Source organism: Dreissena polymorpha, chromosome 3 (genome assembly GCF_020536995.1).
Source record: "Dreissena polymorpha isolate Duluth1 chromosome 3, UMN_Dpol_1.0, whole genome shotgun sequence".
NCBI classification, from domain to species: domain Eukaryota; kingdom Metazoa; phylum Mollusca; class Bivalvia; order Myida; family Dreissenidae; genus Dreissena; species Dreissena polymorpha.
Window position 1 is genome coordinate 44,153,833 of NC_068357.1, and position 25,653 is coordinate 44,179,485.

At 37.9% G+C, this 25,653-nt stretch overlaps 1 protein-coding gene across 1 annotated transcript in view; it reads right to left on the reverse strand.

Moving 5' to 3' along the window:
• Positions 1-1,123: 1,123 nt before the first annotated feature.
• LOC127873909 (kinesin-like protein KIF16B) overlaps positions 1,124-25,653 on the reverse strand; it is an 83,931-nt gene continuing 59,401 nt past the window's right edge. Inside the window, exons 25-35 of the mRNA XM_052418020.1 lie at positions 21,680-21,841; positions 19,460-20,271; positions 18,884-19,010; positions 15,999-16,144; positions 12,977-13,156; positions 10,992-11,097; positions 8,484-8,522; positions 7,959-8,069; positions 5,821-5,910; positions 4,314-4,394; positions 1,124-1,894 (exon numbers count right to left, since the gene is read on the reverse strand). Coding sequence (XP_052273980.1) covers positions 1,739-1,894; positions 4,314-4,394; positions 5,821-5,910; positions 7,959-8,069; positions 8,484-8,522; positions 10,992-11,097; positions 12,977-13,156; positions 15,999-16,144; positions 18,884-19,010; positions 19,460-20,271; positions 21,680-21,841 — 2,010 coding nt within the window. The 3' untranslated portion in view covers positions 1,124-1,738. The remainder of the gene's footprint in view (positions 1,895-4,313; positions 4,395-5,820; positions 5,911-7,958; positions 8,070-8,483; positions 8,523-10,991; positions 11,098-12,976; positions 13,157-15,998; positions 16,145-18,883; positions 19,011-19,459; positions 20,272-21,679; positions 21,842-25,653) is intronic.

Sequence of the window (25,653 nt, forward strand, 5' to 3'; positions counted from 1 at the left end):
TGTGAATGAACTTTCCGTTACAGCCCTCATTCATCCCGGTATTTAAGAAGGCAAAATAAATTTAATAACGCACTTGAATCTCTTACTTTCCATAATTGTCATTTTTATCAACACACAGTCTATTCAAAAAGAAATAATACAATAATTCATAAAATAAATCATTAAAATCATGGCCCTATTGTAAAATACTACTTATAACATCACTAATACTGGTAAAAAAACTTATTGAAAACCATTGTTTATGTTTAAACAATAATGTATCCGTTTTCAATCAAAAAATTATATTCAACAATTGTATTTCCATACATGTAATTTGCTATCATTGGTGACTAAGAGCTTATTTTAATAATTGTCTTAAAAACCATGAAGATTCATACTAATGTACTGGTTGATGTTCAAAACCCTTTACCACTTAGTTATGTATTTCAATGCATTTGTAGTCCCTTAGAAAGTTACATTTAACTGAAGACCTTTCTTACTAAATTCAAGTTTTGAAGGCTTCATTTCCAACCCTTAGTTACTTATGAGAAGCAAACAGGATAAATCCTGAACAGACTGGGAGTTACTTGCAGGCTGTTCTGGTTTTATGCTGTTTGCACATAGCCATTTTAACTTTGCTTCTAAGTGGGAGAGGGTTAAACATGCTATTTTGGTCCACAGACATCAAAGAAATAATAATCATACTATTAACAAGCCAGATACAAATTTTCATCTGTTCAGTATTCAAAAACACTAAATCTACCTATCGTCTGGAAGAAAGACTTTTGTTGGATTGTTTTGTAAGTTCCCTGGAATGGATAATCTCAATCAAACATCTCTTGAGTATCTTTAATCAAAGCCCCCATTCACAACTTAAACTATGTTATAGTTTGTGCCCTTTACATATCCGACATTGTCCATTCTGAGACGTTGTGTTCGAAGTGACAGCAACTTGTGCTGATATTTTGCAAAAAATAATATAATAAATAACATTAAATAAATATTTAATGTTCCTTGAGGGAAACAGTTTATGTTCATAAACGGCTTTGTTGACTTGGCTTTGTTGGCCATTTGTTGGACTCTTGAATAGTCCAGTTTGTTATATAACTAGCATCATTTATAAGAAATTCTTAATATAACTTTTTTCTTCCAAATGACTTTGTTGTGCCATATTTCTTGTTCACAAGTGACTCAAGTTTTGCCATATTTTGTGTTCTCAAGTGACTTAATGTTGTTCCTGATTTTGTTTTCTCAAGTGACTTTTTGTGCCATATTTCGTGTTCTCATGTTACTTCAAGTTGTGCCGTATTACATGTTCTCATGTGACTTGAAGTTGTTCCATATTTCACTTCAAGCTGTGCCATATTTCACTTCAAGTTGTTCCATATTTCACTTCAAGTTGTTCCATATTTCACTTCAAGTTGTTCCATATATCACTTTAAGTTGTGCCATATTTCACTTCAAGTTGTGCCATATTTCGTGTTCTCAACAGACTTAAAGTTGTGCCATATTTCGTGTTCACAAGTGACTTCACATTGTGCCATTTATGGTGTTCTTGAGTTACTTCAAGTTTTGCCATATTTTCATGTTTTCAAGTGAGTTAAAATGCTGCCATATTTCATTTTCTCAAGTGAGTTCAAGTTTTGCCATAGTTCACTTCAAGTTTTGCCATATTTCACTTTAAGTTTTGCCATATTTCACTTCAAGTGGTGTCATATTTCGTGTTCTCAGGTGAGTTCAAGTTTTGCCATATTTCACTTCAAGTTGTGCCATATTTCGTGTTCTCAAACAGCCCCTTTCTGAAGAAGGAGTCAAACTCACAGAACACGTGCTTGGAGAGGAAGCGGTTGTTGGAGGCGTGTAGGGGACATGTGGGTACCTTGGTACAGATCTCCATCACACTGTGCAGGTAGAACTGGAACAGAAACCAACATTTGAGCCTCTTTCTGAGAAAACCTGGGCCCATATTCACAAACCTTTTAAGTCTACATTAGAGACTCGGGCTTATATTTCCCAAATTTAAAAATCAATTTTTTGGAGATATCAAATCATGTTAAATGAATGAAAAGTGATCTTTTTTAGTTGTCTTTATTTCAATTTGATTGTTAGTATAATACAAATTATAGATATATAGGATCTGGCACGAGTTGTCATAACATACCATATTTTATTAAATGAGTTCAGGAATTTTGTTAGTAAGCGAGCCTTTGGCAAGCTTACTAACGAATTTCCTGGACCAGTTTAATAAAATATGGTATGATATGACAACGAGTGTCAGATCTTTTTTATCACATGCTTTTAAATGAGCAAATTAAATAAATTCTTAGCAAACATAATTATAAATCCCGAACGTTGTTTACATTACATGACGTCATTTGACGTTGTAACGTCATTTCAGCAAAATAACAAAATGCGATTGGTCAATAAATGAAAACTAAGCCAATGAAAACGCTTATAAAGTATATTACACATGTGTAAGATAAAAAATATATGTAATAGTTATATTACATGGGGAACAGGGTATGGCATATGATAAAAAACGATATTTCGATTCTTTTCGTAAGTTTTAGTCTATAATTTAGACTTAAAACATAGGTAAAATCGAACCCTGGACTTGGTGCTTGAGCGTAATGTGTTGTCCCAGAATCACATGTGCAGTTAGCAGGGGCTAAAAAGATGCCACACCTCCACTTTAATTGTATTTTTCATTTAGAGGAAGTCTCATTTTAGCAAAAATCCACTCTAGACAGAATGTGTCATTCCCAATAAGCCTCCACAGACTGCACCGACTTATATAAATCTGGGACTTTACGCACATGCATTTAGCCCAGCTTTCCCAGACCATGGCTGTGTTAATAACAGTACATGATCAGGGTCTGTATTCACAAAGCTTGTCAAGTTAAAATTAATTGTCTTTGGATATGGACATTCCAGCAATTGTATTTAAGGAATATTAGGCTAAATGATTGTTCCAAAATCAACAAGGGCTGTTTGCAAAACATGCATGCCCCCCATATGGGTTGTCAGTTGTAGTGGCAGCCATGGTGTGAATACGTTTTTTGTCACTGTGACCTTGACCTTTGACCTAGTGACCTGAAAATCAACAGGGGTCATCTGCCAGTCATGATCAATGTACCTATGAAGTTTCATGATCCTAGGCATAAGCTTTATTGAGTTATCATCTGGAAACCATTTTACTGTGTCAAGTCACTGTGACCTTGAACTTTGACCTAGTGACCTGAAAATCAATAGGGGTCATCTGCAAGTCATGATCAATGTACCTATTAAGTTTCATGATTCTAGGTGTAAGTGTTCTTGAGTTATCATCCGGAAACCATTTTACTGGTTCAAGTCACCGTGACCTTGTCCTTTGACCTAGTGACCTGAAAATCAATAGGGGTCATCTGCGAGTCATGATCAATGTACCTATGAAGTTTCATGATCCTAGGCGTAAGCGATTTTGAGTTATCATCCGGAAACCATTTTACTGGTTCGAGTCACCGTGACCTTGACCTTTGACCTAGTGACCTAAAAATCAATAGGGGTCATCTGCGAGTCATGATCAATGTACCTATGAAGTTTCATGATCCTAGGCGTAAGTGTTCTTGAGTTGTCATCCGAAAACCATTTTTCTGTGTCGAGTCACCATGACCTTGACCTTTGACCTAGTGACCTGAAAATCAATAGGGGTCATCTGCATGTCATGATCAATGTACCTATGAAGTTTCATGATCCTAGGTGTAAGCGTTCTTGAGTTATCATCCGGAAACCATTTTACTGGTTCTAGTCACCGTGACCTTGACCTTTGACCTAGTGACCTCAAAATCAATAGGGGTCATCTGCGAGTCATGATCAATGTACCTATGAAGTTTCATGATCCTAGGCGTAAGCGTTCTTGAGTTATCATCCAGAAACCATTTGGTGGACGGACCGACGGACGGACGGACGGACCGACATGTGCAAAACAATATACCCCCTCTTCTTCGAAGGGGGGCATAAATATTATTGAGTGAATTGTGTGATGACATATCACATGAGAGGCTGCAATTTGGGAAAACAGGGCTTAATGCAAGTGTGTCGTGTCGTACAAGATAATCCTATGCAATCAGAAAAGACTTATCTGGGATAACATTTTTTGCCTAGACTGGATTTTCATAATCCTTTAAACCAATAGTCAACTCATTTAAAGGTAAAATCAAGTTTATGCAAAGAGTGTTTGTGCTTGTTAGCCTGTGTGGACTGCATAGGCTAATCTGGGACTACACCTTATGCACATGATTTAAGCCTGGTTTTCCCAGAGAGAAACTTAGGTTTGTTCTAAGTATGGTGAATACCTCCAGCTGTTTGCGTCTCTCGGCAGCTACCTTCTCTGTCTTACTGAACAACTTTTTGGGCGGGAACACCAGGGCATTGATCTGGCAAAAAAAGCAGAAAGCATGGTGCCTTGAACATGCTGAAGCATCACTTCCAGTTAAAGTCAAAATTTAAACTTTTGCCAAAAAAAAAAACACCTGGTTCAGCAATGTTCAAGGGCAACCAACTCAGGAATGTGTGGCTCACTGGGTATGAAGTGTCAATCATATTTACGCTTCATAATGATGACGTCACTAAAATTAAATTATTTCTTAAGAAATGTTTAAGAAGTTTGTCTTACATACTTGCAGCAATTATACAAACTCAATCACCGACCGAGAGACTATTTTCGTTAGGCGGTGGGGGTAGAGATGGGGGTAAAAAAAACAACCCAGGTATTTGTTACATTGTTAAATACATTTCCTTAGGAATAAATGCTAACAATAAGTTTGGTTGCTGCCAGAATACTTGCAATAGTAAAATATGTGTGGTTGTGAGAAACACAATGCCCCCTATTGCGCCGCTTTGAAGCCATATATTTGACCTTTGATCTTGAAGGATGACCTTGAACTTTCACCACTCAAAATGTGTAGCTCCATGAGATACACATGCATGTCAAATATCAAGTTGCTATCTTCAATAATGCAAAAGTTATTGCAAAACTTTAACCAAGGTTAAAGTTTTGGGACACACACAATGAATGAATGAATGACAGACAGACATGCCAAAAACAATATGTCCGCGATCTTTCGATCCGGGGGCAAAATAAAATGTTTTTTTTTTACATATTCAAGAACATCATCATTTCAAAGAAGAATTTTTTTTAACTCTTTTTGTGGGCACAAAATGTGAACATTTAAAAACTGTGTGAAACCCGCCTTTATTTTTTTGGTAATTTTTTTTAAACCAACTAGTAAACATAATACCCCAAAATACAGCAGTACTGAATCAGTATTTAAGAAGAACAAAACCACACTACTGTAACAAAATATTAGTCTTGTTCAAGGAAAACCAGACTTGTGCATAAAGTGGTTTCCCAGATTAGCCTGTGCAGTCTAAAATAAATATTTGTTTAAACGAGACTTCCTGTACACAAAAAGTCCATCAATGCAGAAAGTGTTGTTCCTGAGTGGCCTATGCGGACTGCACAAGCTCATCTGGGACAACACTTTACATACATGAATTAAGCCCGATTTTCATTGAATGGGCTCAACAATATTACCAAGGCAAGCCTGACAGCCCAAGACTTAGTTTAAACCTATTTATTTTAGCTCGATTGATTACAAAGCATAAGGCTTATTTGAAACACTCTCGAGTCTGTTTCCTTGGACTAGAACCAGTACTTGGGTGTCTATGGGGGAAATCTAAAGAATGCTCCCACTGTGGGGATCGAACCCGTGACCTCCCGTTCGCTAGGCAGACATCATATCCACTACACCACTGAGTGACCTTGAGCCCAAGACTTACTTACTACCTATGGTGACTCACCTCTGGTATTCTGGCCCTCAGTTCCTGGTGGAATTCTCTGAACCTGCTGTAGCGCCTCATGACAGACCACACCTCCTCCCCGATCACAATCTGTACAGACAGGAATCACTAACAGTTAGTCATGACAGACCACACCTCCTCCCCGATCACAATCTGTACAGACAGGAATCACTAACAGTGAGCCTTGCACTGGGAAAACTGGGCTTAACACTCTCACACATAGATAGCTTTTTGACGCAATTGCAGTCCCTTAGAAAGTTACATTTAATTAACCCATTTATGCCTAGTTGACTCTCCCATCCTTCTAAATGGATAAATTTATTTCCAAAATTAGGGATGTCTAGTATATTTATTTCTATATTAAGAATATTTCTTTCAGAAATTCCTTTAAGCAAACAGCGTAGACCCAGATGAGACGCCGCATGATGCAGCGTCTCATCAGGGTCTGCGCTGTTTGCCAAGGCCTTTTTTCAAGACGCTAGGCATAAATGGGTTAATTAAATACCTTTCTTTCTAAATTCAAGTTTTAAGGGCTTCATTTCCAACCCTTAGTTACTGATGAGCAGCAAACAGCATAAAACCTGAACAGACTGCGAGTTACTCACAGGCGCTTCTGGTTTTATGCTGGTTGCAAAGCCATTTTCACTTTGCTTCTTATGGGGGAAAGGTTTAACACATGTGGGTAAAATGTTGTCCCAGATTAGCTTGTGCAGTCCGCACAGGTGCATCAGGGCCGACACTTTCTGCCTAAAATGTTTTCTTGTTTATAAGTTTATAAGAGACTTTATATAAACAAAACAATTCCATTAAAGTGGAAAGTGTCGTCCCAGATTAGCCTGTGTTAACTGCATAGGCTTATCTGGGACGACACTTTATGCACATGCCTTAGGGCCATATATCCCAGAACATTGCTCACAGTAAACAAACACTTTTGTAAACATCACTTTGAATGTCTGGCTCTACAATGAAATGGAAGGATTGTGGCGCCATTTCGTTAACCTGCTGAATGGACTTTTCCATGACATATGATATCATCATTTATATTCGTAAAAATGAAATTTTGGGTTTAAAAAAACCCTACTTGATATAGTCACATAAATTTGTTAATTTCTAATTTTGGAAAAAAACAAAAAACAATGAGGATTTTGTGTCTTTCGTTTTCGATGTGTGTATGTTAGATTCGTGGATCGGTCAACCCACCCATGAAATCAACAAAAATTATCTGATGGATAATACTGATTTTACAGAAATGAAAGGATAGTCTTTAGTGGGGTTATTTAGAGAGAAATTTAATGTACTTAAATAAAACATATCTACGACAATGACAAACACTTAACCCTTTACCACTTAGAAGCAAAGTGAAAATGGCTATGTGCAAACAGCATAAAACCAGAACAGCCTGCGAGTAACTCCTAGTCTGTTCAGGTTTTATGCTGTTTGCTGCTCATCAGTATCTAAGGGTTAGTTAAGAAGCCTTTAAAACTTTAATCTACTAAGAAAGGTCTTTAATTAAAGTTAACTTTTTAAGGGACTACAAATGTGTGAAACTACATTAATACGTATCTTAGTGGTAAAGGGTTACATACGTATCTAAGTGGTAAAGGGTTAAATACGTATTGTAAGTGGTTATGTTAGATTATTGGATCGACATCAACAAAAATTATCCCATGAATAATGCTGATTTTACAGTAATGAAAATAAATGCTGATATATAGGTGCTTCACATATGGACTTAAGAGACCTAGAATCGCCTGTATGTGTCGGTAATGACACCCCCCTTCCTGTATCTAGCAGTATCACCCATTAAACAAAATTAAGTCTTTAGTTGTGATATCTGGAGAGAAGTTTAATGTACTTAAATAAAACATGCATCTACGGCAATGACAACATTTAAGGGCAATATTTAGATAGACACATGATGGATACAAAATATAGACCTTACCTTCCAAATAAAGTATCATAAACCAAATGAGCCAGTGTACTGGGAAAACTTGGATTAATGCATTTGCGTTAAGTGATGTCCCTGATAAGCCTGTGTTATCTACATAGGCTTATCACGGACAACACTTCCTGGATAAATGGAAATTATTTAAAGAACATCTCTTCTCAGTAAAAATCCAATGTATGCACAAATTTACCTTAACTTCATACTCATAGTGGCTGTCAGAGCCAAAAGCTTGCAGTCTGTACATGGGTATGGTGATCACAATGGTGGGTGGAGTATCGGGATTCACGCTGAACGTGCCAGTCTGAAATCAGAGAGGTATCCACAATTCACAGGCTAGCCTAGCGTTGAATACAAAAAGTTAACTTGATAAAAGTTTGTTAATGGTGCAATAACTTAAACATGATACACTTATGATCTTTTTCTGCCTTTATTGGAAGTTTGAATAATGTCCCACAGAGAGGTCTTGTATCTGTATATAAAGTTTCCTTTCAATATCTCAAATTTGTCTCGAGCAACCGTGTGCAAGGCGCAGTTTGACACTGTCAAGGCAGCCTAACATAAACCAACAACATACAACGATCTTATTGTTCAGTGGAATAATACTTAACCTATTAACACATTTTAGCATGGAAAGAAAGTTTATTTGTTACAAATTTCAACACATCAAATATTTATACTGTAGAAACTACCGGTATTTCAGACACTAAATACTTACACTTCTCCTTCGAGGGGCTTCATTGTCCGAATCTGCTGACTGAAATACATCAACATTACAAAGGGTGAACGGAAGACTGTTGTAACTCATATTAAATAAAGAAGGAGATACAACAGTTTTCCGTTCAGCCCTCGATTTATACCAGTCACATTATAGGAAAAAAGGGCTTAATGCATGTGCATAAAGTGTTGCCCTAGATTAGCCTGTGTGTTATGTTCACACAGGCTAATCAGGGACTATCCTTTCCGCTTTTATGAAAAAATTTGTATTAAGAAAGTAACCTCATAACAAAATTCCAATCTAGGCAGAAAATGTTTGAATTCATACCAAAACATGAGGCAAAAAGCTCTAATTACCATATGAAATAAAATATAGGGGTGTAGTAGATAATTATAGAGTCCATCTGGCAATCAGAAGGTCCCAAGTTTGATCACTATATAACTATATAAACTACACCACTGAGATATTTTCTTTGTTACAACCGACTTTCACTCACCATGACTGTGGCGTAGGGGTTGGACATGGACGGTGACTGGCAATTAGAAGGTCCCAAGTTTGATCACTATAAAACTATATAAACTACACCACTGAGATATTTTCTTTGTACAACCGACTTTCATTCACCATGACTGTGGCGTAGGGGTTGGACATGGACGGTGACTGGCAATCAGAAGGTCCCAAGTTTGATCACTATAAAACTATATAAACTACACCACTGAGATATTTTCTTCGTACAACCGACTTTCACCCACCATGACTGTGGCGTAGGGGTTGGACATGGACGGTGATTGACTTTCACTCATCATGACTGTGGCGTAGGGGTTGGACATGGACGGTGATAGACTTTCTCTCACCATGACTGTGGCTAAGGGTTGGACATGGACGGTGATAGACTTTCACTCATCATGACTGTGGCGTAGGGGTTGGACATGGACGGTGATAGACTTTCACTCACCATGACTGTGGAGTAGGGGTTGGACATGGACGGTGATAGACTTTCACTCACCATGACTGTGGCGTAGGGGTTGGACATGGACGGTGATAGACTTTCACTCACCATGACTGTGGCGTAGGGGTTGGACATGGACGGTGATAGACTTTCACTCACCATGACTGTGGCGTAGGGGTTGGACATGGACGGTGATAGACTTTCACTCACCATGACTGTGGCGTAGGGGTTGGACATGGGCGGTGATAGACTTTCACTCACCATGACTGAGGCGTAGGGGTTGGACATGGACGGTGATAGACTTTCACTCACCATGACTGTGGCGTAGGGGTTGGACATGGACGGTAATAGGGAGACTTTCACTCACCATGACTGTGGCGTAGGGGTTGGACATGGACAGTGATAGGGGACTTTCACTCACCATGACTGTGGCATAGGGGTTGGACATGGACGGTGATAGGGGACTTTCACTCACCATGACTGTGGCGTAGGGGTTGGACATGGACGGTGATAGACTTTCACTCACCATGACTGTGGCGTAGGGGTTGGACATGGACGGTGATAGACTTTCACTCACCATGACTGTGGCGTAGGGGTTGGACATGGACGGTGATAGACTTTCACTCACCATGACTGTGGCGTAGGGGTTGGACATGGACGGTGATAGACTTTCACTCACCATGACTGTGGCGTAGGGGTTGGACATGGACAGTGATAGACTTTCACTCACCATGACTGAGGCGTAGGGGTTGGACATGGACGGTGATAGACTTTCACTCACCATGACTGTGGCGTAGGGGTTGGACATGGACGGTGATAGACTTTCACTCACCATGACTGTGGCGTAGGGGTTGGACATGGACGGTGATAGACTTTCACTCACCATGACTGTGGCGTAGGGGTTGGACATGGACGGTGATAGACTTTCACTCACCATGACTGTGGCGTAGGGGTTTGACATGGACGGTGATAGGGGACTTTCACTCACCATGACTGTGGCGTAGGGGTTGGACATGGACAGTGATAGACTTTCACTCACCATGACTGTGGCGTAGGGGTTAGACATGGACGGTGATAGACTTTCACTCACCATGACTGTGGCGTAGGGGTTGGACATGGACGGTGATAGGGAGACTTTCACTCACCATGACTGTGGCGTAGGGGTTGGACATGGACGGTGATAGGGGACTTTCACTCACCATGACTGTGGCGTAGGGGTTGGACATGGACGGTGATAGGGGACTTTCACTCACCATGACTGTGGCGTAGGGGTTGGACATGGACGGTGATAGACTTTCACTCACCATGACTGAGGCGTAGGGGTTGGACATGGACGGTGATAGACTTTCACTCACCATGACTGTGGCGTAGGGGTTGGACATGGACAGTGATAGACTTTCACTCACCATGACTGTGGCGTAGGGGTTGGACATGGACGGTGATAGACTTTCACTCACCATGACTGTGGCGTAGGGGTTGGACATGGACGGTGATAGACTTTCACTCACCATGACTGTGGCGTAGGGGTTGGACATGGACGGTGATAGACTTTCACTCACCATGACTGTGGCGTAGGGGTTGGACATGGACGGTGATAGACTTTCACTCACCATGACTGTGGCGTAGGGGTTGGACATGGACGGTGATAGGGATATGGATCCACCTCTGAAAGGCAACGACAAAAGTCAATAAAATAAAATGAATTACAATGTTATATAATTTGGACAGATCAGCTAACAGTGATACTTTTTTGGTTTAACTTCATAAGTTACATCTAAATGTCAAAGAAAACACGATGCTGCATTCTATAAAGGCATATGTCCACTGTGGGAGCCTGGTAAGTACTGCTTCATTTCTCAATTTGAACAAGTCTAGGTCCAATAGTAGGTCAATGTCAGGTCAAACTAAGTCCAATAGTTGGTCATTGTCAGGTCAAACTAAGTCCAATAGTAGATCAATGTCAGGTCAAACTAAGTTCAATAGTAGGTCAATGTCAGGTCAAACTAAGTCCAATAGTAGGTCAATGTCAGGTCAAACTAAGTCCAATAGTAGGTCAATGTCAGGTCAAACTAAGTCCAATAGTAGGTCAATGTCAGGTCAAACTAAGTCCAATAGTAGGTCAATGTCAGGTCAAACTAAGTCCAATAGTAGGTCAATGTCAGGTCAAACTAAGTTCAATAGTAGGTCAATGTCAGGTCAAACTAAGTCCAATAGTAGGTCAATGTCAGGTCAAACTAAGTCCAATAGTAGGTCAATGTCAGGTCAAACTAAGTCCAATGATAGGTCAATGTCAGGTCAAACTAAGTCCAATAGTTGGACAATATCAGGTCAAACTAAGTCCAATAGTAGGACAATGTCAGGTCTAACTAAGTCCAATAGTAGGACAATGACAGGTCAAACTAAGTCCAATAGTAGGACAATGTCAGGTCAAACTAAGTCCAATAGTAGGTCAAAATGGGTCAAAATTAGCTCAGGTCAATGGAAGTATTAAAGCTTTTTTGTAAGTAGTATTGATATTAAGTTGTCAAGTCTTGATAACAAAGAATTTTGACCTTGTAAATAGTCAGTAAGTAAGTCAATTTTAAGATCAAAATGGTGTCAGGTGATGTGGGTGGGTTGAAAGTGTTCATGGATAACATCCATGCAAGTATCAAATCAACACATTGATGCAACCCTATTGAAAACGGGTGTATCAGCCTCAATATACAAATACATTCACTCATATAACTTTTTCAATGATACCAGTGAAGAAAAGCATTATGGATAACATTTTGTTTTATAAGTGTTTCATAAGTGTTCTTGAAATTTAGTGGACTCTAGCCGCTCGACAGAATAAGCAACTGCAGATTGGTTCACTATAAATTATTCTGATTCTTTGTAATTGTAACATCAGCAATTTTCTGTAAATGGTCGGCCAGCGAAAAAATATCACAGCCATGTAATAATATATTTAAATATTTCACTACAAAAACTGATGTGCTGCAATACAATGTTTGATGACTAATGCTAACTAAATACTATATTATAATGTGAACAATGTTACTGAATATTCCCATACAAAAAAAGAAATTTGAAAAAAATTCACTGACAAGACATTATAATTTATAAGATCAAAATAACTGAAATGGAGTAGAATTTTGGCCTGCATTGTGAGCTGTGTAAAATGGCATTAAAAATATGCACCTTTACAACTGTATGGACATTCAAATGTATGTTAATTAAAGAGCAAACCACCATATCACTGAGTTTCAAACTTATAGAATTAAATTAAGTTCATAAATTGTGGATAGGTCAATGTAAAGTTCAAAATTAGGTCAGTAGATGTTGGTGTAATGAGAGTATTGGTTCTTTCTCAATTACATACCTGTTTTTATATCAGTCTTTCAGTTTTTTCATTTCCCTTTGTTGTGCCTCAGTTAAATACCTATTTTCATAACTGCCCTAAAGTTTCTTCATTGCCCTGTTGTGGGCCTCAATTACATACCTGTTTTCATATCTGTACTTGAGTTTCTTCATTGCCCTGTGGTGGGCCTCAATTAAATACCTGTTTTCATATCTGTCTTTGAGTTTCTTCATTTCCCTGTGGTGGGCCTCCTTGAGTCGTTTGATCTCCTCCTCGCGTTCTCGTCTCTCGCGGTCGCGCTCCAGCTGACGTTTCTGTTCACGCTGCAGTTTCTCCTCAAACATTCTCCGTTTTACCTCCTGCTCCACCAAAGCATTGATCCTGGAAACAGAATCATAATGTGAGAATCATAAAGAGGCAATATTTAAAAGTTGCTGACTGGGAAAAACAAAACAATGGACCTTTTTTCTGTCCTTTAATTCTCTTCTTGTCACATTTGAAGGTTTGAAAAGGACATTGCCTGTGCAAAGTTAACTTTTTAATAATATGTATTTATTTCCCCAAACAATTGCTAATTATGTCTATGGCAAATGAAATGTGTTAACCATACAAATATCAGAGCATTTTATTGCAAAACACAATAACAGACATAATATGATACAAATAGCTATTTAAATATTGTCTAGTCTAAATCTTAAAGGGACCTTTTCACAGATTTTGGCTTTTATTGAAGTTGGTCATTAAATGCTTGAAATTGATAAATGTATGAATCGGACTTAAATAGCTTAAGTATTAAACAAGAAATTAAAGAAAAGAAAAAAGCAATCCTCGACTGGGCTCGAATCAATGACCCTTGGAGTAAAAGTCTAACCCTATCACCACTCGGCCATCTGTATTCACTATGTGAGTCATGTATTTTATACTTTATATACGCAATCCTTGTAATGTCACAAAATATTACTAGAACAATAGAACTATACAAATTATTTAAGCGTTTCGTGTTTGTAACACTTATAATTTTCAGTTTTTTTTTAATTTGTCAAAAGATGCATATATGCATCTTTTAGAGCATGGTAAATGTTTAGTATTACAAACAGTAATAATAACCTCGCAGAAATCATAAATAAAATGAAACTGTGCAAATCTGAATCAATTTATTCAATTTTGTCAATTTACCAAAACATCAAAAGGTCCCTTAAAAACTATCCTATCAAATTAAAATGTTCATTTTCACATGGCTTTTAAAGCTGTTCTATTTTAACAAATACAATTATAACTAAAAAACAGATTATTTCTTCTTGGTTATAAAAGAAGCTATTAAACAAATAATTTAAGTTATAACTAAAGCTTTTTTATCAGATCAGTTTGCAAGCTATGTTCAAGGGCATACAACTCAACAATATTTGGATTATCAGACATGAACATGAAGTATTTTGCCCATTTTTAATTCATGGTGATGACAAATTTTAAGTTTTACTTAAATCGCTTGAAAATTGTTCAAGAATTTGAAACTCCAAACTTTGCAGAAAAAAAACAACAGACTGACAAACCAACAGACTGACAAACCAACAGAATGACAAACTGACAAACAAACATACTGACAAACCAACAGATGGACAAACTGACAGACTGACAAACCAACAGTCTGACAAACCAACAGACTGACAAACCAACAGACAAACAAACCAACAGACTGATTTCCAAATAATCCTCCCTCTGGGGGTAAACTTCAATCAAACGACAAATTTTTTCTTCTTGTAAAATCAAGTTTACTGACCTTGTCCTTGAAAAAACTGATAACATTCGTAATATAACACCTGACAGTCTTGAAAAACATTAAAATAGTTGTAACTGTCATTGAAATAACTGGTAACATGCCTGAATAAGGTTATCTTTAGGATTGGCTAAAGATATTGATATTTATATCTTTAGCCAATCCAAAAGATTACCTTATTTGGATTAAGATAACTAAAGTAAAATACTTTGGCTTAATCTTATCCAAAACTAATCAAAAACGTGCACCTGTCCAGACATCTATTTCTTTTATACAATCGCTAACCACAAAAGATTTCCTAACATTGAAGATAACCAAAAGTTATCCGCTGTATTAGAGTTATCCAGATTTATACAATCAGCTACTGATGGTCTGGGTAAACCTATCTCTAGACAAACCTGTCCTGCCTGACCCTTTTCAGGAGGTTGTCCTTCTCCAGCTCTATGATGTCGAGCTTGTAGTGTCTAGCCTGTTCAAACCTATCTCTAGTCATACCTGTCCTGTCTGACTCTCTCTTGCAGTTTGTCCTTCTCCAGCTCTATGATGTTGAGCTCATAGTCTCTAGCCTGTTCAAACCTATCTCTAGACATACCTGTCCTGCCTGACTCTCCTGGAGGTTATCCTTCTTCAGCTCTATGATGTCGAGCTTGTTGTCTTTAGCCTGTTCAAACCTATCTCTAGACATACCTGTCGTGTCTGACCCTCTCCTGCAGGTTGTCCTTCTCCAGCTCTATGATGTCGAGCTCATAGTCTCTAGCAAGTTCAATTCTATATCTAGACATACCTGTACTGTCTGACTCTCTCCTGCAGTTTGTCCTTCTCCAGCTCTATGATGTTGAGCTCATAGTCTCTAGCAAGTTCAAACCTATCTCTAGACATACCTGTACTGTCTGACTCTCTCCTGCAGGTTGTCTTTCTCCAGCTCTATGATGTCAAGTTTGTAGTCTCTAGCCTGGTCAAACCTATCTCAAGACATTCCTGTCCTTCCTGACTCTCTCCTGCAGGTTGTCCTTCTCCAGCTCAATGATGTTGAGCTCATTCTCTAGCCTGTTCAAATCTATCTCTAAACAAACCTATCCTGTCTGACTCTCTCCTGCAGGTTGTCCTTCTCCAGCTCTATGATGTCGTGCTCATAGTCTCTCGCAAGTTCAAACCTATCTCTAGACATACCTGTACTGTCTGACTCTCTCCTGCAGGTTGTCTTTCTCCAGCTCTATGATGTCAAGTTCGTAGTCTCTAGCCTGGTCAAACCTATCTCAAGACATACCTGTCCTTCCTGACTCTCTCCTGCAGTTTGTCCTTCTCCAGCTCAATGATGTTGAGCTCATTCTCTAGCCTGTTCAAACCTATCTCTAGACTTCCTGACTCTCTCCTGAAAGTTGTCCTTCTTTAGCTCTATGATGTCGAGCTTGTTGTCTCTAGCCAGATCGAACCTATCTCTAGACATACCTGTCCTGTCTGACTCTCTCTTGGAGGTTGTCCTTCTCCAGCTCTATGATGTCGAGCTCGTAGTCTCTAGCCTGGTCAAACTGTCGAACCTTCTCATCTAACTGCTCATTGGCCCTGTCCACAGCAGCCTGCAGGTCCTCTAACTCCTGCAGGCAAAACAACAATACATATGAGCGGCGTTCTTGGAAAACATGGCTTAATGCACGAGCGTAAAGTTTTGTCCCAGATTAGCTTGTACAGTCTTTCCACTGGGATTTTGCTTAGAAGAGACTTCCTTTCAATGAAAAAATACAATAAAAGCAGAAATTGTCTTCCTGGTTAGCCTTTGAGGACTGCAAAGGCTAATCTGAGATGACACTTAATGCACAAGCATTACATCCAGTTTTCTAAAAAATAGGCTCATACAGGTACATACCTCCTGAAACCCTTTAATAGACAACAAACAACAATGACAAAAAAATTAAAACATTAATATACCTAACTTGATATCATAGTTTACAGTGTTAGCAAGAAACCATGTAATTAATATACCTAACCGCATATTTTTTACATCTTCAATGCGAGCAAGCAAAAGTCAAAGAATCCTTTAGTTTTAATTTGAATGCATCTATAGCCTGATATTCATTGAGACACTTTCAAGAGCGTTTCCCTGGGAATAACCAGTACTTGATGATGGAGACAATCTTGAGAATGCTCTCCGAGACGGGACCAAACCCACAACCAACTGATTGCCAGGTGAACACCATATCATAAGTCACTGCAACCCTCAAAGAAAAAAAAGAAAAAAAAACCATTAGGATGTACACCAGCGCACAAGGCCTCATACCAGACTATATATCATACTACATCTCATACTGTATACCACACATAAATTTCTCTTCTTGTCTATGTGGGTCTGGCCTCCTATATATATAAAATTATTCTCGGTTTGATAAATACGGTATAGAATGGTTGTATACATGTTATTTAGAAGAGAGATTATGGTAATGGTTTAGCGCGAAAATTGCTCGGGGTTTTGTGTTTAAGATTAAGCGCGAAAGTGCACGTGTTTTTCGTGTTTGGGTATATATGAGTCGCAAATCTATTGCGTCGCTATTCGAGGGTGTATTTGACAGGCAAAAGTAATGGAAAAGGAAAACGAAGGGGTGATAACCCCGCCCGCCCGCCCTTTATGGACATATGTATGTCTAAATAATTGGTAACATTATTTTTACGTTTATTTGGCAATAATTAAGTCGATATTAAGTTTATTTTCAGTTTGGTTCTTAGTCCATGGGAGATGGGATCTAAACACGAACTGATTTCTTTACCGAGAAAGTCGATGGGTGTATTTACATTAAAGTCTGAAGCAGCTAAGTTTTGTTGATTATTTTGTTTCATCTTTTACTTCATATTGTGATTTTAATGTGAATTTTTAAGTTATATGTTTCATATTTGAGACTCTCACTTCAGGAGATAGTACTTCCTGCATATTTATTGAAATCTTGGTATGTTTAAATGCCAGTGTTATCAGTTTTTGTTTTCTTACGTAATGAACGTTTAATTTTAAAAGTTATTATATTTTTTACGATAACTTATTTTCTTTTTTCGTTTTGTTGTGACTGGTTTTATGTTGAAGTCTGTTTAAAGTAGCTGTTGAAAAAATAAGTAATATTATTTACCAACATTCTTTTTAAGTGTTTTATGGATTTCATGGCTTGAGTGATTTGTTTGTTTCTTGTTGATTTCCGGGGTGTGTACGGGATGCTTTTGATGTTTGTTTGTTATGTTAATTTGCGCAATTAAATTGATAACGTTTTTTTAACATGTTTTGCTAAAGATTACTTAATTTTTACAGTATAATAATAGCTGCTTATTTGTAGATTTCTCTTAAATTAGAGGTTTTGGGAGGTGATGAAGGCACCTAGACACCGGTCTTGAGCCATGGGTCCTCATGCGTCCCCCTGCCATTAAAAGAAAAAAGAAATTAAAAAAAAAATCAGCAGTAGGGTTGCGTATCCCGCTCTCGGTTTTACCTGAATTGTTTATTACTACCGATTATTGTATGGGGTGTACATGAAGTCATGTACACTTCTCTTGATTGGTGGTGGTGGATGAATCTTGCAGATAATAGCAGCTTCTTTTAGCAAATAAATGTTTCACATTTGTAAATTTATAATATTTAAGCAACTTAACGTGATTGATGGGCATTGGGGGCGTCATGTGTGCACTTTGGGCATCGGCGGGGATCAGTTTATTCAAACAGTAACTCTTGATTTTAGGTATATACTTGCCGTCGAATTGTTATGAATAAATTTGCACTTCTTTACATGCCACACATGTGCATGTTAAGTATTCATAATTACATGCCCTACATCATTTAAATAGTATAGTTTACGTTCTTTATACATCCGAACAAAGATGTTACACCGTTTACAGTCGTCTCGAGACTCATCAACTGTGGGGTGGCATTGAGGTCTATTTCCATTTCACATGGAACACATACGGGCATCAGAAGAATTGTTTTTTGCATTTATATGTTGAAAGTCCTGTCAAATACAAGCACTCACTCCTATTTGCCTTTGGTTTATTATTTGTATGATAATGATGTTGAAAGGATGATGATGATATGGTTGATAATGATGATGAGTATTTAATAGCATTTTGAGAATAGAGAATAATAAATTTACTCATAACTATGAGTAACTGATTTTATATCACATTATGTATCACATTATATCACACTACCTTTCTCTTCTGGTCTATGCAGGCCTGGCCTCATATTACACTATATATCACACCTAGCCCACTATATATCACACCTATTACACTATACATCACATAATATATCACACTATACATCACACTATATATCACACTGCACATCACATAACAAATCACACTACCTTTCTCTTCTGGTCTATTCGGGCCTGCTGTGAGTCTGGCAGGTCAACCTGCTGCAGTTGCTCCTCCAGGTCACCAGCCTCTATACCGGAGTCAGCCATGCTGCGGGAGCGCTTTAACAACAGCAGGCTAAAAATCACAGGCAACAAATTATGCAAAAAAAATAAGCCTCCCATCTTAAGACATTCGTTTTCCATTTTATTTAAATGCTTTAACAGCAGCAGGATCTAAAACATTACACTACTCTAATAAAACATATAAGATGTATTGTTTTGTTATAATGCTCAACTTTATTGCCACTTTAGACTGGGTCTCTTTGCCTTCATTAAGGGCTAAAATAGAATTGTTTCCACATTCTAGGAAACAACTTTAGAAAAAATATATTAGATTTTAATATACCAGTAAATATTTGTTTCTGTTTTGTTTTCAGATGTATTTATTAATTGAGTTCTTACAGTTAAAGTTTTGTTAATTAATAACACAATATATACAATATGCAATGCACAAAAGACTGCAGCAAATAAAGGGTATAGAAACATTCTCTGACATTAGATACATGGGGTCTGACATCGGTATACCTTTCTCTCTCTTCCTGAATTTCTTTGAGCTCCTCACTCAGTTTAACATCGAGAGATTCTAGTTCATCATTGATGGCAATGATTTCTTGCTCCAGTTTTATCACAGCTTTACATTGTTTATCATTTAGCTCCTGCTTTTCTCTAAATAACTCTTCCTTTTCTTCGATAAACTTCTTCTGTTTCTCTTCAATTTCTTTTTCAAACTCTAGCACTGTAATTTCCTGTCTTTTCAAATCTGTAACCATTCCTTGAATATTACTTTCTTTGTCATGAATTTTACTCATCAACTGATCCACTTCAAGACTGTTACACTCTTTAGCCAACTCTTCCTTCATTTCACTTATCCTGTCAGTTTCTTCATGCTTATACTTTTCCCACCGTTCCATTTCAGTTTCAATCGAATCCAGCACCTTTCTTTGTTTTGTTGCGATCTTCTGTTCTTCTAGCTTCAGTAAAGACTTTGCCTCTTCCAGCTGTTCTTTCTCCAATTCAATGTCATTCCTCTCTTTTTCACTCAGAGTATCTGATTTCAACACTTCATTGCATTCCTTGTCTTGGTCTGCCAGATCTTTCCAGGCTTCTTCTATCTCTTTGTTTTCTGCAGCAAACTCATGCACAGTTTTCTCCCATCTTTCTTTCATTTCCCCTTCCTTTTTTTCAAACTGAGCAATAAGTTCTATATGGGTGTTGTCGATTTCTTCCCATCTCTCTTTCAAAGGTTTATTTTTTGCAAGCTGGGCATGGAAAAGGACATGGAAATCTTGCTTCATGTGTTCAAGCTGCTGCTGTTCTATGTCTATTACTTTTTGGTCCTGAAAAAGTTACCTCATGATTATTATTACTGCCAATATAAATTATTATCATTAAAAATAAATAATCAACATGAGCCTCGTTCTGGGAAAAGGGGGCTTAATGCATGAGCGTAAAGATTAATGCTTTGAAATCACTTCCCTTTAATAAAAAATACCCTAAAAGCAGACAGTTGACTGGGACAAAACTTTATGCACATTTTTTCTTTAAGCCCCATTTTCCCAGAACAAGGTTATTTATTAAATGTAAACATCATAAGCAGTATTGTCATCACAATCCTGATGGTGTCATATATACGGAATATTATGCTAGTCAATTGTTCCAAGAGTTTGAATCACTCGAGTGGCTTGTGTGATGACGTTTCTCACGAGAGGCGGAGCCTCAAGTGTGATGCGAAATTGCACAAGCCACGAAAGTGATACAAACTCTTGGAACAATTGACTAGCGTAATATTCCTTTTATTATATACAACAACATACGAAAACAGTTAACAATTGTATTTTTTACGTTAACAAAACCGACAAAACAATGACTAAAACGGTACGCCATAGTTTATTTAAGACGCGTATGAATACAGTTTATGTAAATTAACTACATGTCCTTACAGAGTTTAGATAAAACTATTGTGTTTTGTCACAGAAATGACGTCACACGATGTACTACGTAATATATTTTGTAATATAAAATATTTCTATTTTCGGTGCGTGTAATGTGAAGTCATTAAATGGGTCGAAGTAGTCCGGCTAGTATGGTAATACGGAATTGGAAACAGCGAGAAGCGTAATACGTGATTTTTTATTTCAACGGTTGATACAACCTGTATTTTGTTAAAAGCATTAAACAGGTATATAATAAAATATTATTTATAGCTGTGTATGAAGAAATTCACATTACAATGCTGGGAATAAAACTTGGTGTACAATTCAGCATACATGTGTATGTGTAACATTTTTTATACTAAGATGGACATAAAAAAGCAGACACAAAAACCATATTGGATTGTTTAAAGTGCCGATTTTCTTGATGGACATATGCACTAAGAACCAACAGCTAATATGACAGCTATATTTCGCCAACCACAAATGGCTTATCAAAATGGTACTAAAAAGTATTTCAGGTTGTCTAGGCCTTGCTAAATAAACGAATGACCTCCATCTGAGACAACTGGGTTTAATGCATCTATGTAAAGTGGGATTCCAGATTAGCCTTTGAAGTCCGCACATGCTTCGGACACAAATCGGACTTTTTTAGGAAAATACTTTCTTTAACCAAAAAATTCCACAAAAACAGAATATGTTGTCCCTGATACACACATGCACTACGTTTTCCAAGAGGCTCATATCTTGATTCACCATAAACCTTGTATTCCCTGTATAGCAATACAAACTCACATGGCGCACTGTCACTTACCTCTGAGTCCTGTTCAAATGCTGCGTTCTTCTTCACCACGAGCTCATCCTGCAGCAGTTTGACCTCTGTGTCCTTGAGCCGACACTTGTCCTCGATTACAATTATCTGCCCCTGGACGCTCTTCTTGCGAGTCTCATTGGTCGCTCTCAGGTCCTCCATTTTCTGAAGAAATTAATTGGGCTCTGAATAAACCCAGTTAAATGCATGTGCGTAAAGTGTTGTCCCAGATAAGCCTGTGCAGTCTGCAAAGGTTAATTAGTTACAACATTTTCGGTCTTAACAGGTTTTTCATCAAGAGTCTTCTTTCAAACAAAGAAATGCACAGGTTAATCTTGGATGACACTTTACTTACATTAACCATCTTTTACTTACATTAACCATCTTTTACTTACATTAACCATCTTTTCACAGAGCAAGGCTCAACATTTTTTGGTGGGAATTTATACCATAAAAATGTGGACACAATTAAAACAAGAAACCGTCGGAGACGGGTGATGCTCCCCAAAGTTTTTTTTGGTCACAATATTGCACTATATATTCAGATAAAAGGAAACGTCTAGTAGTTGGGGGGACAAGAATTGCACTATATGTACAGTTAAAGGAAAATTTCAAAGGGCCATAACTCTGTGAAAAACCATCCGACCAGAACCCGCTGATAATATGCACATCTCCTCTTGGTAGTGAAGCTTCCCATAAAGTTTCATTGAATTCCGGTCATTAGTTGCTGAGAAATAGCCCGGACACACACACGAACAGATGAAGCGGCGACTATATGCTCCCCCCAAAAATATTTAGGGGGAGCATAAAAATAAATCCATACAAAACTAGTGATTATATCACATCTTCCACTGCATTGCTTTGTCAGCCATGTCCAAGGACATACTATTAAAACTCAGGAATGGATGCATATCTACACTTCATAATGATGACATTATTTTAAGTTTAAAGCTTGATAACTTCAGAAATATGGAAAAAGTTTGCTCCAAAAACTTATTAAATATTATGCGAACAGACCAACAAACGGAAAAACACCACAGATTCACTCCAAAACAACCCTCCTACATACACGCCATATTCTGCGAACAGTTTTGTGTTTTGGGCTGCTTTTCCTACTGTCCGATTAAAAACAACTTGTCCCAACCTTTGTGTTGTTTCTATAAGTTAACCTGTAAACTATGTTTGGCTAAAACTTCAATCGCTTACCCCTTAATTGCCCCTCCCCCACCCAATGCCCCCCTTTTTATTAAGACTCCATGGTGTACCAGTCAGTGACCTTGTTAACACCTTGTTACCAAGTTATCGGCAAGTAAGGGATTTTATCAGGCATTCATGGTGTTTTTTTGGTATGGGCTGATTATTAAAATTCATAGATGTAATGTAAGGAATGAAAAGCCACCTGCTTTTGGTTATATGGCCCTATCAAGCCAAAAGGCATTATTATCACGTGTTTTATGCTACCTCAGGTTTAAATACGCATGTATAATCTGTAAAAATGATGATTTGTATGCAAATAAACAAAATGAATGCAGACCAATACAAGATAATTTATATTTGGTTTTTGCCAAATTTTCAGATTTTGTTATAATGTTGCATCAAAATCAATTTACTTTATGATTATTAGTCCAATAAGAACAGTGCCCAATGCTCACAAATCTCAACACACCATTTATACATGTTAAATGGGAATACCCGTCTCAATGGACATTAAATGAGCCGTGCTCTGAGAAAACTGGGCTTAATGCATGTGTGTTAAGTGTCATCCCAGATTAGCCTGTGCAGTCTGTGCAGGCTAATCTGGGACTATACTTTCCGCCTAAACTGTTGTTTTTTTTGCTAAGAAGAGACTTTCTTTACACAAAAAATATCCTAAAAGCAAAAAGTTCATGATCATAGTAAGTTGCCACAGTGTAGTTGATATGGTGTCCGCCTAGCGATCATGAGGTCAAGGGTTTGATCCAGGGATCATATTTTCCCGTAACATCAATCGGTCTGGATTTAAATGGGGAAAAGGTGTCCGAAAATTTATATCCGAAATCATGACAAACTAGAAATGGCGCGGCAGAGGCCGACGCGTATCCCCACGCCGCATGTTTGACCCAAGGGCGCCCCAGGGTTGATCATGGGGCCATGCATAGTTGAGATTGACTGTATTGTCATAAGAGAAGTTCAGTATCAATTAGAAGTGAATGGGTGTAAAAATAAAGAAGTTATAGTAAAAGGCAATTTTGGGAGGGTGTGGCCTATGTGGGCGGGGTGCCCCAGGGTTGGTAATGGGGCCATGCATAGTTGAGATTGACCGTATTGTCATAAGAGAGGTTCAGTATCAATTTGAAGTGAATCAGTGTATTAATGAAGAAATTATAGTAAAAGGCAATTTTGGGCGGGTGTGGTCTATGTGGGCGTGGCGCCCCAGGGTTGGCAACGGGGCCATGCATAGTTGCGTTTGACCGTTTTGTCATAAGAGAGGTTCAGTATCAATTTGAAGTGAATCAGTGTAGAAATGAAGAAGTTAATGTAAAATAACCTAAATTTTTTTTATAGTAAATGGAATTTTTTAGTGGGTGTGGCCTATGTGGGCGGGCGCCCCAGGGTTGGGATTGGGGCCATGCATAGTTGAGATTGACCCTAATGTCATAACAAAAGTTCAGTATCAATTTGAAGTGAATCCGTGTAGAAATGAAAAAATTATAGTAAATGGAAATTTTTGGTGGGTGTGGCCTATGTGGGCAGGGCGCCCAAGGGTTGGGAATGGGGCCATGCATGGTTGAGATTGACCGTATTGTCATAAGAGAGGTCCAGTATCAATTTGAAGTAAATCGGTGTAGAAATAAAGAAGTAAATGTAAAATAACCTAAACAAATGAGTGATAATTTCTGACGCGGCCCCACCCCAACCGCTATAACTTTTGACCCAGGGGTCAGATCAAAATTCCAAATAGTGCAGGGTCGCACATATGCTCATAGCTACCATGTGTGTAAGTTTCAAGGTTCTAGTGCTTTTAGTGTAGGAGGAGATAGTGGCCAGGACGGACAGACAGACGGACGGACGGACGGACGGACGGCGGAGATAACCACAATATCCCCACCTTTTTTTCAAAAAGCGTGGGGATAATTACGTTAACATATATACCATTGATTTTGCCATTCATGAAGGTGGTATAATAAATGTACAAGTTTAATTGACTTTGGCATCTTTTTTAAACGGAACATACGAGTTTTCTCAATTGGTTTTATGATATTTTTTTCTTTTATTGTTGTTTCGTGTGCTGTTGTATCTGCCATTTTTTCATCGTCAATATCTATTATTTATCTGTGTAAGTCTATACCGATGTTTTAAATCGTTGTCGACTCGATAATAGCTAACATACATGCACTGAACCAAACAAATGTCTGTGCGTAGGTTGGATACTGGCAACAACAAAACCAAATAGTTGAGAAATAATTCGTGTACGTTATAGTTTATTGTCAAAAAACCCACGGCCGATAGTTAAGATGCGTAGGGATTAAATCACGAGTGCGAAGCACAATTGATTTGAAACCACGCATCTAAACTTCCGGTCGTGAGTTATTCAACAACAAACAATTTAGTACACGAATTATTGTGATTCTAACACGATTTTTACTAAAGATTTATACAATGTATATTATTTTTCTTGTGTACTATTTTATGTGAAGTTCCGCCCATAAAAATAACTTTCGGCTGTTCTGTCAATCAGATCCGCAACTTTGATTTATTTATTGCCGGATTATTACGCTGGTGGAAAATGTATCGGCATGTTTTGTTTAGTTACAGCGCGTGTTTTCAGTGTATAAGGTCCGCCCACAATAATTATGAATTATTGTTTATATGAAAGTTTACTGTATCATGCATGAAACGCACACTTTCCACGAGGATTATGAACATTGAAGTTTCCATCTCCTAAGTAACTGTCAACTATTTTACACATTACGGACCGATTAGTGTGCTAGGTATGA